The 14,793-nt window shown below is 36.0% G+C and overlaps 4 protein-coding genes across 4 annotated transcripts; 2 read left to right on the plus strand and 2 right to left on the minus strand.

The window, feature by feature from the left end:
* Positions 1–27: 27 nt before the first annotated feature.
* Positions 28–2,820, plus strand: DFA_00980 (leucine-rich repeat-containing protein; the record flags this gene model as incomplete). The annotated part of the gene is made up of 7 exons (XM_004358898.1): positions 28–76; positions 192–445; positions 522–720; positions 811–982; positions 1,061–2,003; positions 2,080–2,544; positions 2,623–2,820. The coding sequence occupies 7 exons, from the start codon at positions 28–30 to the stop codon at positions 2,818–2,820; spliced, it is 2,280 nt and encodes a 759-aa protein (XP_004358955.1).
* Positions 2,821–2,908: 88 nt separating this feature from the next.
* DFA_00981 (uncharacterized protein) lies at positions 2,909–4,493 on the minus strand (the record flags this gene model as incomplete). The annotated part of the gene is made up of 3 exons (XM_004358899.1): positions 2,909–2,916; positions 3,030–4,267; positions 4,435–4,493. 3 exons carry the CDS (start codon positions 4,491–4,493, stop codon positions 2,909–2,911), a joined length of 1,305 nt encoding a protein of 434 aa, XP_004358956.1.
* Positions 4,494–4,569: 76 nt separating this feature from the next.
* pheSB (phenylalanine-tRNA ligase) lies at positions 4,570–6,960 on the plus strand (the record flags this gene model as incomplete). The annotated part of the gene is made up of 7 exons (XM_004358900.1): positions 4,570–4,627; positions 4,753–5,149; positions 5,240–5,390; positions 5,479–5,723; positions 5,802–6,022; positions 6,103–6,496; positions 6,579–6,960. 7 exons carry the CDS (start codon positions 4,570–4,572, stop codon positions 6,958–6,960), a joined length of 1,848 nt encoding a protein of 615 aa, XP_004358957.1.
* Positions 6,961–7,514: 554 nt separating this feature from the next.
* Positions 7,515–14,655, minus strand: tgrC3 (IPT/TIG domain-containing protein; the record flags this gene model as incomplete). Its single annotated transcript, XM_004358901.1, has 4 exons — positions 7,515–12,832; positions 12,911–13,740; positions 13,815–13,940; positions 14,579–14,655. The coding sequence occupies 4 exons, from the start codon at positions 14,653–14,655 to the stop codon at positions 7,515–7,517; spliced, it is 6,351 nt and encodes a 2,116-aa protein (XP_004358958.1).
* Positions 14,656–14,793: the final 138 nt, after the last annotated feature.

Consider the following 14,793-nt stretch of genomic DNA (forward strand, 5'->3'; position numbering starts at 1 on the left):
ACAGAAAGAGAGAGAGATAGAGAGACAATGAGTTCATCACCACCATTATCGATTGAAATCACAGAGGCTGACCAACGTATGTAAATGATGATGATGTTGATATGACACTAGTGACGAGTGATTGTTATGACTCTTGTTTTCCTACCTTGATACCTTTTTACTAAACTAAACTAAACCATATATACATACAGTTTATATTAATGAACAGTTGGAACCACTAGGAGGATTGTTTGGAGAGGAGATTGCCTTTCAAGGAGTAGTTGAAACCAACAAGGATGATAAGGACATGTCATTGGTACAACGTATCATTGTCGTCAGTCGATACAAAACTATACTGATCAAAAAGTTTAAGGGTTCAAAGTCACTAAAGAAAACAATCTTTCACTATGACCTCGTAGAGATTAATGAACCTCAAGTTGGAGGTCCTGTATCTTCACAAGACAGTGTAAGTTAAAAGTAACAATAGTATAAGCAACAATACCCAACATGTTTATACTGACGATATATATTAAATGGTTTAGATTGAAATTAAATTTAAAGATCAAGATAGTAAAAGTATTCAAACATTATATGTCAAGGCACCTGATAGAAAGGCAGAGACTATTTTTGTCAAATCAATTGCCTATATGACATTTAACATTTCAAGAGGTTTCCCAAGTCATTTATTGTTAAAGATTAATTTACCAAAGAATAGATATCAACCATTCCAATTTAATCATGGTATGTTGTAATCATCATGATGTTATTATTAAATGAATGTTTAAGTTTATTAATTCTTTTCTTTTCTTTTGTTTTGTTTGTTTTTTTTAGAATTGGGATCAGATGGAAAAGGAATTGCCGAACAATATATTGCACATTCACATTACTACAAGACTAAAGCAACATTGGATTATTTACGTCATTTGGAAACACTCTATCTAACTTATTATCCAGAATTGGATATATCTCAAATTCCTGGTGTTAATGCTTCATCTTCTTTAGGGTAAATATATAGATATATCAAAAAGAATGTACAATATTGTATTATTAATTTATTAATTTATTGTTTCTTTTTGTTTAGATTTAATTTATATACAGCTATTTTATGTTTAAGACATAATACATTTATTAAATCATTAAAGATATGTAAAGTACCACATATTAATGTAGTATCATCGGTTGGTGAGATGTTGTTGAGCAACAGTTCCATTTCAGAGTTGAGATTATCTAATCTCTTGACAGAGCAATCGTTTGCACCTCTGGGAGTAGCACTTTCACAAAACCAAAACATGGCACTTCAAGTATTGGATTTGTCAGACAACTTGATGTCTTATGAATCGATCAATAGTTTGTGCGACGGGTTGTCACATTTTAAGCATTCATTGGTCGAGCTTAATCTCTCCAAATGCAATATCCCACCAAAAGGAATTTATTTGTTGTTCCAAGCATTTGAGAGAAACTTTAGTCTGTCGCTAACGTTGGAGCGTTTGAAACTTTCCAACAACCGATTCCAAGACACTGGCAGCAGTGCCTTTGCCGCTTGGCTCAGCAAGTCTCGTGGACACAACCAGTTGCGCGAGTTGTCTCTTTCACAATGCCAACTCAACTTTAACATCATCTCGGCACCACTCCGTGTACTCGAGGTGGAACGTCTCGACCTTTCAAAGAACAAGATCAACTTGGGTGCCGCTAGATTGTTGGCTACCGAAGCATTGGAGAGTCTTGGTGCTTTGAAATACCTCAATCTGTCGTCGTGTGCTCTGTACAGCGAATCTATTCACATTATCATGATTGCATTGAGCAAGAACAAACGTCTTGCACCTGCATCCCTTACATTGGATATTTCCGAAAACTCGTTTGCTGCCAAGACTGCCAACCGTCTCACCCCATTCCTTCCAGACTGTTCCTTTTTGGGTGGTCTTGACATTAGTGGTAACCGTTTCAACACTAGAAATCTATTAGATATATTCACTTCTTTATCATCTATTAATATTAATGCTCTCAATGTTGGTTATAATCCTATTGTATGTAAAAAACAAACAAACAAACAAATCAAACAAACAAATAATATTTAAATTAATTATTAATTTTATTTTTTAGAATTCAACAGATGATGTATTTATTGGTGGAGTTTTAGATTTTATAAACAAACATTCTAGTTTATCAAAACTTGGAATTGGAACAACTAGAGGTTATGCTCATTCACTTCACCCCATTATTCAATGCTTGTACAATAACAAATCGATTGTAACATTAGATATTACCGGCAATGAAATGAACGACCACGGAGCCTGTCTCTTGGCCGATTGTCTGCGTGTCAACAAAACCATTCAAAAAATATTGGTTGCTGGCAACAAATTCACTGCCGTTGGTTGGCATTCCATTTCCTCCCCACTCATCTATTACCGAAACACCACCATCACTTCACTTGAATTGCCAGCCGCCCATGTACCAGTATTTACCAGTGACACCAATCTCCAACCCCTCATTCCAGAAAAACGTGATCAGCTTGAAAAATTATTTGAACAAATTCGTTTCCATTTAGCTTTAAATCGTAACAAAGTTGTAAGTATAAAAAAAAATATATAAAAGTATAATAATCAAGGACTCTGACTGTTTATATTATCATTGATTTTATTTTAGCCTGCATCAAGTAGATTTGCTTATTTACCATCAGCAGATCCACCACTTTATGTTAAAGCTGCTGCCAAAGTACCAGAACATTTAGATACTCTCCAAACTAGTACAACAACTCCAACTTCAAAATTAACAGCTTTATCTTGGAATGAAGATGATTCCAAATACAAGGATCAATCTGATCGTGATGAAGTTGATGATTAAAAAAATCAAAACAAAATATATAATAATAACAGATAGACAAACAAACAAACAGATAGGATAGACAGATAGATAGATAGATTATTTTAATCTATCTATCTATATTAATATAATTATAAAATAAACTACCAAAAAAAATATATATTATTTATTCAATTTTATTTATTTGTTGTTGTTGTATGTGTGCAGAGATTTAAATTGTATTTTTTTACATTGATCATTGCTAGAAGGGGTTGATCCAATAAATCTGTAACCCATTTCTTTAAATTGAATGATATCAGTATCAACAACATCAACTGGAGTGTCGATGATGATTTTAGATAGATTGGTTTGACCAAACAACAATGCTTTTTTCGAAAGCAATAGGTGGATGGTCATGATGGGGATATCAGAATAATTGGGAGTCTTTGAGTTTTTAAATCTAACGGTTCTAATATGTTTGTTGCGTGTAAATGGGTTTACATTTGGTGGAGGTGTACAGAGTGTAAGTTTAACGACACTTTCAGGCAAAACTAATTGGTCCCAGACAACCCTGTTGGTATCACTGAGAATTTGTACCAAGTGCACATGCTTGAGTTTTGGAAAGTCTTGTTGTTGGATCTCTGCATAGTTAATGGTGGATTTGTGTGATGGAGATTCCGATCTCATTGATATGATTGATAACCTTTGTTTAACTGCTACATCCAGTGTATTCCAATTGAAATATTTGGGTAATAAGATTTTACGCAGTTGGCTATCAGCTTTAATCATCGATGGCAGTTGATCAACATCAAAGCCGATCAACTTGGAATTTAATAGGTTGATGGATGTAAGGTTCTTAAAGTTGGTGAGCCATTTGGTGATTGTGAATTCGCTCAATTCACAGTGTTGGACCATACTCTTGAGACGAGGCATTGCACAAGCCATCTTGTCCAAATCAGCAACCTCTTCAAGCAAATGAATCTTTTCGACACTAGAGTACAAATTGTTGGCAGCCAAATGATGAATTTGATCGGTCACTGCTGGAAAGAATACCAAACGTACTGCAGGGAGTACAGTAAGAGTGGTAGCCTTTTTCAAGAGACAATAGTTGTTACTGATATGCTCCCATGTGTCACGCGACGGCCTGATTGTAATGTCAGTGTACAACGATGTTGATACAAACGAGAATACTCTTTTAGAGACACGTGACAATGATCTCCTCCAACTTTTACTGTCGTCAACGATAAAGCGACATACTCGGTACTCTGGTCTAAGACCCTGTTCGAAATTGTATGATGGAAGTAGTCCCCTTTCAACTTTGGCTCTATGCATTGGACACATGTCTTCCTTGTCTATCCAATGATTCTTGATCAATTTAGAGTATACCGATACCGTATGCAACGAGTAATGTGAAGAAAGAGCATCTCTTAGCTCATGTGCATTGACACATGTACAAATGCGTATCGACCGATCGGCAAGTGTCAAGATTCTTTTGATGATAATCCATGGCAACGAGTATTCCAACGTACCCTGATTATAATCATTCAAAGGGTTTATATATCTTTGATTATTATTATTACTATCTTTATTATTATTACAATCTTTCATTACTTCATATTATTAATATGAGAGATAGAGTGCTTCCTTTTTTTTTACCTATGTTTTTTTTTTTCATCCTCCTGTCGAGTCGACGAAGATCTTCTTCTTTTGCTCATTTCATTTTATTTTATTTCTTTTGTAATTAGCTACCTCCACAAGTAGAAAGATAGAGAGTATTTACTTAAATTTAAAATGCCTACCGTTCAAGTATCACGTGACCTTTTGTTCAAGTCTTTGGGTAAAACTTACAGTATGTAACAGTTATAGCGAGTGCAATGAGAGAAAGTTAACGGCCGTCGGAACCGATTCACCGATAGATTAAAGTACTTATCTTTATTCATTTCATTACAATTTAATATTAATATTGTGTTTTAGCTTACAAGCAATTCGATGATTTATGCTTTGATTATGGTATCGAATTGGATGGTGAAACATCAGAACGTGAAATGAAGCTTAAAGAGACAGGTGTAGATGATCCAAATGCTTCATCGGTCGTTCTCTACAAGATCGATGTACCAGCAAACAGATACGACTTGTTGTGTTTGGAAGGTTTATCACGTGCCCTCAAGGTCTATGACTTGGCCACTCCAATTCCAAAGTACACTATCACTCCACCAGCCTCTGGAAAGCATCAAAAATTGATCGTTTCAAAGGAAGTAAAGGGTGTTCGTCCAATCGTTGTTTGTGGTATCTTGCGTAACGTCACTTTTAATCAAGACACTTATCAATCATTCATTGATCTTCAAGAAAAATTACATGCCAATATTTGCAAGTAAGTAGTAGACGAAAAGTGAGGTACACTTGCTTGTTACATGCGCGCATATCTAACAAATCTATTCTATTCATTTCTATAAATTTATAGAAAGAGAACTCTTGTATCAATTGGTACTCACGATTTAGATACCATCAAGGGACCATTCACATACAAGGCTTTACCACCAAAAGATATTAAATTCGTACCACTTTCTCAAACTCAAGAGTATGATGCTGTATCTCTTTTCGAATTCTATGAAGTATGTCACAAACTTTATATACAATTATATATTATTTATATATTAGGTGGTATTAATGATTTTCAAATCTTTTATTTATTTTGTTTAGAAAACAAGTTCTCATTTGAAGAAATATCTTCATATCATTGATAAATCACCATTGTATCCAGCTATTTATGATTCAAACAATGTCTTGTGTTCATTACCACCAATTATTAATGGTGATCACAGCAAGATTACTCTCAACACCAAGAATGTATTTATCGAAGTCACTGCCAACGACTACACCAAGGCAAACATTGTATTGAATGTCATGTTGACAATGTTTTCTGAATATTCAAAGACTCCATATTCGTAAGTATCAAAAAGAAAAAGAAGAATAACCTTTTTTGAAATGATTATTCATTCTTTATTTTCTCTCTCTTTCTATAGTATGGAACAAGTTGAAGTTGTTGATGCTGATGGAAAGTCTGATTTATTCCCAAAGATTGATGAAAAGACTATTGATGCTTCCACCTCTTACATTAACAAGACTATTGGTGCCAACATTGATCCAGCCAATATGGTTGGTATGCTCAAGAGAATGTCCCTCATCTCTACCTTGTCACAAGACAAGTCAACTTTAACTGTTTCAGTTCCATGTACTAGAAGTGGTATGTAAAACAAAAAAAACAACAAGTTGTTTTAGTACTTTTAATCTCCTAATTTAAATTTATTTATTTTATCTTTGTAGATATTATTCATCAATGTGATATTATGGAAGATGTTGCTATTGGATATGGTTTCAATAACATTGCTAGAGTGATTCCAGTTGTAAACACTGTTGGTCGTATTCAACCAATCAACAAGTTGTCAGAACTTCTTTCAAATGAAGCTGCTCTTGCTGGTTACACTGAAATCATGACCTTTGTTTTGTCATCAAACAAGGACAACTTTGCTTTGATCAATAGAAAGGACGACAATTCCAGTGTAAAGATTGAGAATTACTTGATGGAAGAATTCTCTGAGGTTCGTACCACCTTGATTAGCACTCTTCTCAAGACTATTGTCTCTAATCGTGCTCATGGTATTCCACTTAAATTATATGAAGTTTCTGATGTTGTCATCAAGGGTGCCAATAATAACAAGTATGTAGTAAATCAAAAAGGGGATATAAATACATATACACTAATAATTAATTAATTTAAATTTATTTTTTATTTATTTTAGGAATCTTTCAGATCCAGATAGTAACAATAGTGATGTTGGTGCTCTTAACAAGCGTATGTTTGGTGCCATCACTGCTGACAGTTCAAGTAAATTGGAAATTGTTCATGGTTTACTCGACAAGTTGATGTTGTCACTCAAGTGCAAGCCAGAACTCTTGATGACCAAACAAGACAGAGAAAAGGGAATCGCCTCTTATCAACTCGCCAAGTCCTCTGACAAGATCTTTGTCGAAGGTATGGGTGTTGACATTCTCTACAATGGAACCAAGATTGGTATTATGGGTGTCGTCAACCCAGAGGTTTTAAAGAACTATGGTATCATTTATCCATGTTCCATTCTCGAATTCGAAATCACCATTGATCTCGCTAAAAATATTATTTAAAAATAAATAAACAAATAATTATAACGTATATAATATATATCTCATATTACTAATTTCTTGTTTTATTGTACCTTCCCATCTTATAATAAACTTTTTTCTTTAAATCAAAAAAAATTAATAAAAAAGTAAAAATATTAATAAGTACCTTTTGAGTGTCCGGTAACTTTAGTTTATTAGTTTAAGGTTCAAAATGTCTAGCAAGATTATTAATATGAAACTGATGGGGTTGTCAGACTTTCAAATTCAAGCCATCAAATTGATCCAAGATTCACGCGATTTCAGTGATAAGGAAAAGAGTGCATGTTATTCATACATTTTTAAATGTAATTCAAATGCCCAGAATTTTATATTCCAAAATGGTGAAGGCTTGGTAGGAACTCTAGTTAGAAATCTCACAATACAAGGAAAATCTTGAACTAAAAGTACAACCAATAGCCAAGACCAAGTTTGGAATTGTTGGAAATCATGACTAAAAAATAAAAGTAAAATAAACCAACATATTTAGTAAATCTACAAATTATTTAATTATATTTATTAGACTATTTAATCCCAATTTAAATGAATAAAAGATTTAATAGTAGAGTCGTGATTAAAATTAATTGTGAAAGGTTGTTGAATTGACTTGGAGATGAAGAGTGACCAGTTGAGGACGAACCTTTGGTAGTTGATCCTTTGGTAGTTGATCCTTTGGTTGTTGATCCTTTGGTAGTGTGTCCACCTGTTGTGGTGGTTGTAGTCGAATGCCCACCCGTTGTCGAACTGGTGGTAGTACCACAAGTAGTAGGAGTTGGATCTGGTTTTTGATAACCAAAGAATGATGGATCAAAGGTGGCATTGTAGGTGAAACTAGAAAGTGTCATGGCAACATAGAGACCTTGGGTATTGGTCGTAAATCTAGAAAGTGGATCTGTGGTTGCGAGTTGGTAAGTTCTCATAGCAATTACTTTTTGGTCGATAATCGATCGAGAAGTGAATCGTGATTGAACAAGTCCAATGGGAGAATCGATTAAAAAGCTTGTGAGTGTGTTGTTGAGTGCACCAATATTACTGCTGTTTGTATAGATGACCGTCGAGGCTGTAGTACAATTAAATGCAAATGTCTTTGGTGTCACTGCTCGATAGATAACCTCGAGTTGGTTGTTGGGTGATACAAAGCTCCATCCTTTTACAGTGATGAGATGTTTAAAGGATCGAGCTGTTTGAGGTATGGTCTCACCTGCAAACTGCGTTGTAGACGACTTGTTAAAAACGACAACCGTCACTGAAAGCAGTGCAGTATTGTTGAGAATGGTTGTATAGGTTGTTGAAATAGAGTCTGTAGAGTTGATCGATGTTTGGGCAGTCCATGTCGATGTTGTTAGATCAGACACTGCAACTGTTGCTCCTGATGGGCCAAGCTCACGGACATAGACGATTCCAGTTGCAATTTCAACACCTCTACCAAGACTAAAGGTTGCATTGGGTGAATTGGACGAGAGTGTTGGTAAAAGTGGTGTTGTGGTGACTGGAATCGAGCATATATCACCAGAGTATCCAATGGCACATTGACACCTTCCTCCTATACATGTTCCTCTTCCATTGCAAATATTGGATGATACACCACATAGATTGACTGTATAAAAGAATAATGGAACTGGCAGTGATTCAAGACTGACAGATTTGACAGTGACGGGGATTGCATTCATCGAGGGTGGCTCCTTTGATGAGAATGTACAATTGATTGTTGTTCCTTGAGCACTGACCACTGCGTTTGTACATTGGGTTGATCCAATAGTGACCGTCGATGGAGAATAAAAGTGTTGGCCTGTAATAATTAGATACGAAGAGACATTGTAAACCGTAGAGGTGATATCAGTCACAACAGGTGCCAATGAAGTGTAAGAGGAATAAACACTTGTTGCACCATCGATTGAAACAGTCAATGGAGCTTGGTATAAACTAGATGCAACCAGTTTACAAATAAAGTACTCTCCAGCACTTCCAGCGACAAGAAATTGGCAGGTCGATGATCCAACAGTGATCAAAGTATTGGTAGTTGTACCATTGACACGGTTGACGTTTAAATAGTGACCTGTAATGTTAATTTGGCCACCATAGGGTCCGACATTGTTTACGATACCAGTTATGATTGGCTTGACAATAAACTCTTGTTCATTTGCTTGTAATGAATCAACACGGACCAACAATCTACCATTTAAACATACCGATGCAAGATTGACAATGATAGTAGTGTGATTGACAGAGACTATTTCCATCATATTTTGGTACCATGATAAATCTACCAAAGTGACGCTATCACCAAAATTATTTCCTTGAATAAAAAGGGTGGACTGGTCTTGCACCAAACTTTGAATTGTAGGTGATTGGTATGTATAATTTTCAAGAGAATGTGATCTACCTTCTATTGAAATGGTAACAGTAGAGTGGGATCCTGTTCCTTTGGGTGCTGAAAATAGCTTATAGCTAGAGTTTGTAGTTTCAACCTGGAGCAATTGGACTGGTTGACCATTGAATAGAATGACCAAATCGGTTGCATCTCCATTTCCTTTGTTGGCATTTAAAAATTGACCATTGACAGTGACAATTGAACCACTTGTTTCTGATGGTGTGACACTCGATATGATGGGATATAACAAGACTTGTAATGAATTGGATAATCTTCCAACATACTCTACATAAACCAATTCATTGAGTGAATTTGGTAATACTGTAAATGTAATAGTGTTGGATGTAGAGTTGAATTCAAATTGATTGATTTGTTGATCTTGACCATAATACAACTTTATATCTTGTGCAACACTTCCCCAATTCTTTCCAATTACTTGTATTTCATTCATTGGTGATACTGTAACCGAGGTGAGTGAAGGACCGTTAAAAGTGAATGGAATAATATCAAATAATCCATCGATAGTGACGACAAGTGGAAGATCTGATCCTGCACCTACAGGTGCCACACATTTCAGTACTTCGTATCCATCAGCACCAATAGGTAGTGATTGAATATTGGTACATGGTACACCATCAATAGTCACTGTCACAACAGTGGCCGTACCATCTTGTTTGGTTTGACTTAGATAATCACCCAAAATGATAATAGATCCGTCATCTTGATTGGGTGATGTAACATTGATCAAATGTGGTTTCAGTTGGTATGAATAAGGAACCGATGAAATACCTGCTACTAATACATTCAACGAACCAGACTTTGAGTATTGTGGAATAGTTACTTGGAATGATTCTTGGGAGCCTTCAAGCAACAAAGTTGATACAGCATAGTTGGTGAGTGTGGTACCAAAGAATACAAGAATTTGACTAGGATTACTACCAAAACTACTTCCTTTGATGGTGGCCATTGTACCATTTTGAATGAAATCGGTTATGGTTGGCACTTTGTATTTGAATGATACAGCATTTGAGATGACATGGTCAATAGACACATACAAATTGTGAGCTGAACCAAATCCAGATGGAGCATTACACAATAGCTGACCTAAAACCAATGTATTATTGACAAGTGTACATGGATTAGATGTAGTGTCGATATAGACGAGTGAAGGGGCGATCGAATCATCTCTACGTTTGAGAGAAAGGTATTTTCCTTGAATGGTGATTGATCCACCCAAAACTGATGGTTCTGAAACACTTTCAATATATGGTATCAACTTCAAATCTTTTTCATTTGATACTAGACCGTCAACAGACAAACCAACACCTCCATTTGTAGTATTGTCTGGAATGACAATAGTCATAGTCCACAAGTTGGTCTGAGAATCAAACAAACTAGTAAGAGGTTGGATAAAAGAAGAAGAACCAAAAAGAATCATTGACTTGTTTATATCACCAATGAAATTAGTTCCTTGGATGGTGAGGATGGTTTGAGATTGTTGAATATCTGTAATGATTGGTGTTTTGTAATTGGTTGTTGAGTTGGTGTGTTTTGATCCAATGTAGAGTGTGACTGTTTTATTTGCTCCTGACCCAGACCCCACTTGGCATACCATCTGTCGGTTATCTCCACCAACAATATATGCATTCTGGCATAATACACCATCAACTGTCAAACTATATGTGATTGGATTACCAAATACATCAACACTATTAAAAAAGTATCCATCAATAGTGATAGGTCCTCCGATTGTAGGGATTGATGACACCGATGTAATAATTGGTTCTAGTGTGAATGGATATTCTGGTGTGACTTGATCACTCACTGATACACTAAGCATGCTGTTGGTTGTAGATGGTGGTATAGCGATAACGATAACTCCGTTGGACATTGACAGTGGTGATATGGGTGTAGAAATACCTGCAATGCTTACAGTAACAATATCAGGTCTTGATCCAAAATAAGAACCTGTAATACTAAGTGTTGTTCCATCTTGTATGATTTCTCCAAGTACAGGACCTTGATATCCAACTACACACGATTCCGAAGTCTTTTCATCAATGGTTAAATAAGCCAACATATTACCTCCAATACCAGGAGGTGCGTTAAATATAAACTGAGTGGTTGACGAGTCATTGGAACTTGACACTAGAGTTGGGTAGAATGGTGTGACACCATCAATTACCTTGAGTTCGATGTTTGTGGGATCACCATTCTGTCGAAGTGTGTTGAAAAAGTAGCCTGTCAGTGTCAAGTCACCTCCTGTGAGTGGCATGCTGCTGGCACTGGTAATAACCGGTGTAAAATTGTAATAGACAGCGTTGGACATTTGTCCACCTACAACTACCGATATATAACCATTTCGAGTGGTTGGTGGGAATGTAACTTGATAAATGATATAGTTGACGAGTGGATTATTTTGCGTAAACGATACTTGTGACAATGCCGCTGGGACCGTGTAAATGTCTTGGAATCCAGCGCCAAAGTTTTTGCCTGCGATGCTAACACGGGTGTCTTGGTTGATCGAGGTGAATTGGATGGTAGGAGGTTCGTACGATACGTCGATGGTTCCAGTCTGGCCGGCGAGTGTAATGCTGAGCGTCTTGTTGGTGCCGACACCTGGAGGAACGGTACATCTAGCTGTAAAGTGTGTTTGAATCATTGTAATCGATGTGCACGTACCACTGCCAAAGGTGGCAACCAGGTCGGCTGCACGTTTACCAAGATTATACCCATAGAATGTGATGGGACCGCCAATAGTGGGAGGTGGTACGACAGAGACGATAGATGGTGGTCGATAAGAGAGTATAGCGTTGCCAAGACGGTATATCTCAATGCTGACATCGAAGGTATGGTTTGCACCACTACCTTCTGGCACAATGACACCTAACTGTGTATCACTAGTCTGACGAATATCACCAATCATTCCAATCAAATCGATTCTAAATGTCTTGGTCGATACTTCAAACCCACTCGATCCTCCAACATTATAATATACTTCTCCACCTGTAGTGTTGACGTAGAGATGTTGTTGTGTTGATAGTTCAAATGGACGAGTGCCAAAACATATCAACTCGCCTCTCTGACGACCAGTAACATCCATGATAGTACGAAGCGATGGGTCATAGCCATAGACACGTCCCTGTTGTTTGACCGGTGCTGCGAATGTTCCACTCATCCAAATAACCGATGAGTTGAATACTCCTGCTGCAGACACTGCAATCTTTCCATGGTTTGGGCCACCCATCGTATCAATTTCAATCTCCAAGTTGGCATTCATCACAAGTCCTGAAAAAGACTCCATAGATGTACGCCAAGGATATATTCTTCTTGCAGTGTTTTCCTGCACAGCAGTTGTAAACACACATGGATACGCCACATTATAATCAACGGTTGATGGTCTTGCATCTAAAATTCCTTGTCTAATATCATCCCATGATGATAATTGTTGATTTACACTTGTCACTGTAACTGATGTTGGTTCGTCTAAAAACAAACAAAATAAAAAATAAAATATTAACAATCTATATTCATTAGTTAGTGATTTGATTGATTTGTACATACAAAAAGGGATTCTATAACTTCTAATCAATTGTACACCAACTTTGACTTGGAGTGGATAGAGGGCTATTAAATCACTGTAATAATTTGGTGTCATACAAGACACCATTGTGTGTGGTTGGATAACAACGATATTGGTACATTCTTGCATAGAACTGTCACGAATAAACAGACCGTCATATATACTAGGTCCAAAGTTGAGTCCTACCAGCGTTATTCTAGTTTGGTATTGAAGTGATCCTGGGATGAGATACCGGATATACGGTACTTGATACCTATATTTTGGAAACGAAAAGGACCGAACACCATCATTAAACAAAATACTACTTTCATGTTTACCTTCGGGTATTTCAACGATGAAATTGGTCAGTGAACGATTGGTAATGGTTAAGGCGACAGCTGGCAATAATCCAGATGGTACCATGGTGATCATAAGAGTAGACAGGTTCCATAGAGGTGTACCCTTGTCCAATTGAGATACAACTACCGACCCTCCTTGTGTTAGAGCAGGTGGCAAGTATGGATCATTCAATCCTCCATACTCTATAATAAAAGTGTATGTGGCATTTGTAGTGATGTTGGTCGTTACCATTCCATCATTTGTCGATTGAATAACATCACCACCATACGATCTTGGTTCCAAGAATGCCCAATTACAATATTCATAGCACCTTCCCAATGATTGTCTATACATTGGCATATTCTTCTCTGGTCCACCACTCCAATAGAATAAATCTGGTGATCCCACTCTACTGGCACCAAATACAAATGACTGACCATAAGTGTAACTTATAAATGTATATTCTTGATCACTTGTAATTGTTGCCAAATATCTAAATTAATTAAAAATCAAAAAATTACATTAATAAATGAGATTATTTAAATAATTATTATTAGTTTGACATACCCTTGATGATTGTTAAAAGTTTTGGAATTAACTATAGACATGACCGAATTATAGTCTTGTCCTGTTAATGTCAACTTTTCATAATAATGATTATTGCCTGTCCATAATGTTTGTCCATTTATAAAACTTGATTGAACAAATAATACCAGTATGATTGAAATGTATATATATTTAATCATTTTGGAATTAAAAAAAAAAAAAAGAATAAAACAAACTTCAAACAACTATAAATAATAAAGGTTGTTTGAAATAAATTTACAAACTATGTAGATATAAATTATATAATGGATATAAAAAAGGTGTATATAACTAACTCGTCAAATCAATCGCGTGTTTGCCTTATTGACCAATTGGAAAACGAAAGATGATTCGAATAATGAATGTGATGTGGATGGTTGGGAAAAATTAAATGAAGGGTTTGGACTAGTTTTTAGAGTTGTTAAGTACTATAAACAAAACGAAAGAATAATTATTATTCGAAATCCCAACAACAACAACAAAAAATGAATATTTGAAAGAGCATCAAAAATGATGATGGTTGTTGGCTTTAAAGTTGATAAAGTTGTAGTAGGATGAGAGAGCTCTCGTACGAGGCATTGCATCGTTGTAAGATCCGAAAATAGATTGACTTCGAAATTTTCCTTTAAAATGTTTGTTGCCAACCAGCACGATGTCAGGAGATGACGTTTTGTTGGCTAAACCCCTCTGTTGTGTCTTTTGAAGGAATGATGTATATCTGGATCACAACGACGAGAGTCCCCCACCCATTGTTTGCATTTGTGTGTGGTTCATTGGTGGTTTGCATTGACTTGACAAGGCTCTTGATCATCCACCAATCCATAATGTTACGACGATATAATCATTATGATTTAATTATAGACACACACAAAAGGAGAGTCTTGTTAACAAGACTTCAATCTAATCTAGAAAAAAAAAAGAAAGTAGTAAAGTAAAGGCAGTTGTTGACAATCTAAATGAA

Source organism: Cavenderia fasciculata, assembly GCF_000203815.1.
Source record: "Cavenderia fasciculata unplaced genomic scaffold Scf_Dfasci-F-a-25c12.r2-5, whole genome shotgun sequence".
In the NCBI taxonomy this organism is placed as follows: domain Eukaryota; phylum Evosea; class Eumycetozoa; order Acytosteliales; family Cavenderiaceae; genus Cavenderia; species Cavenderia fasciculata.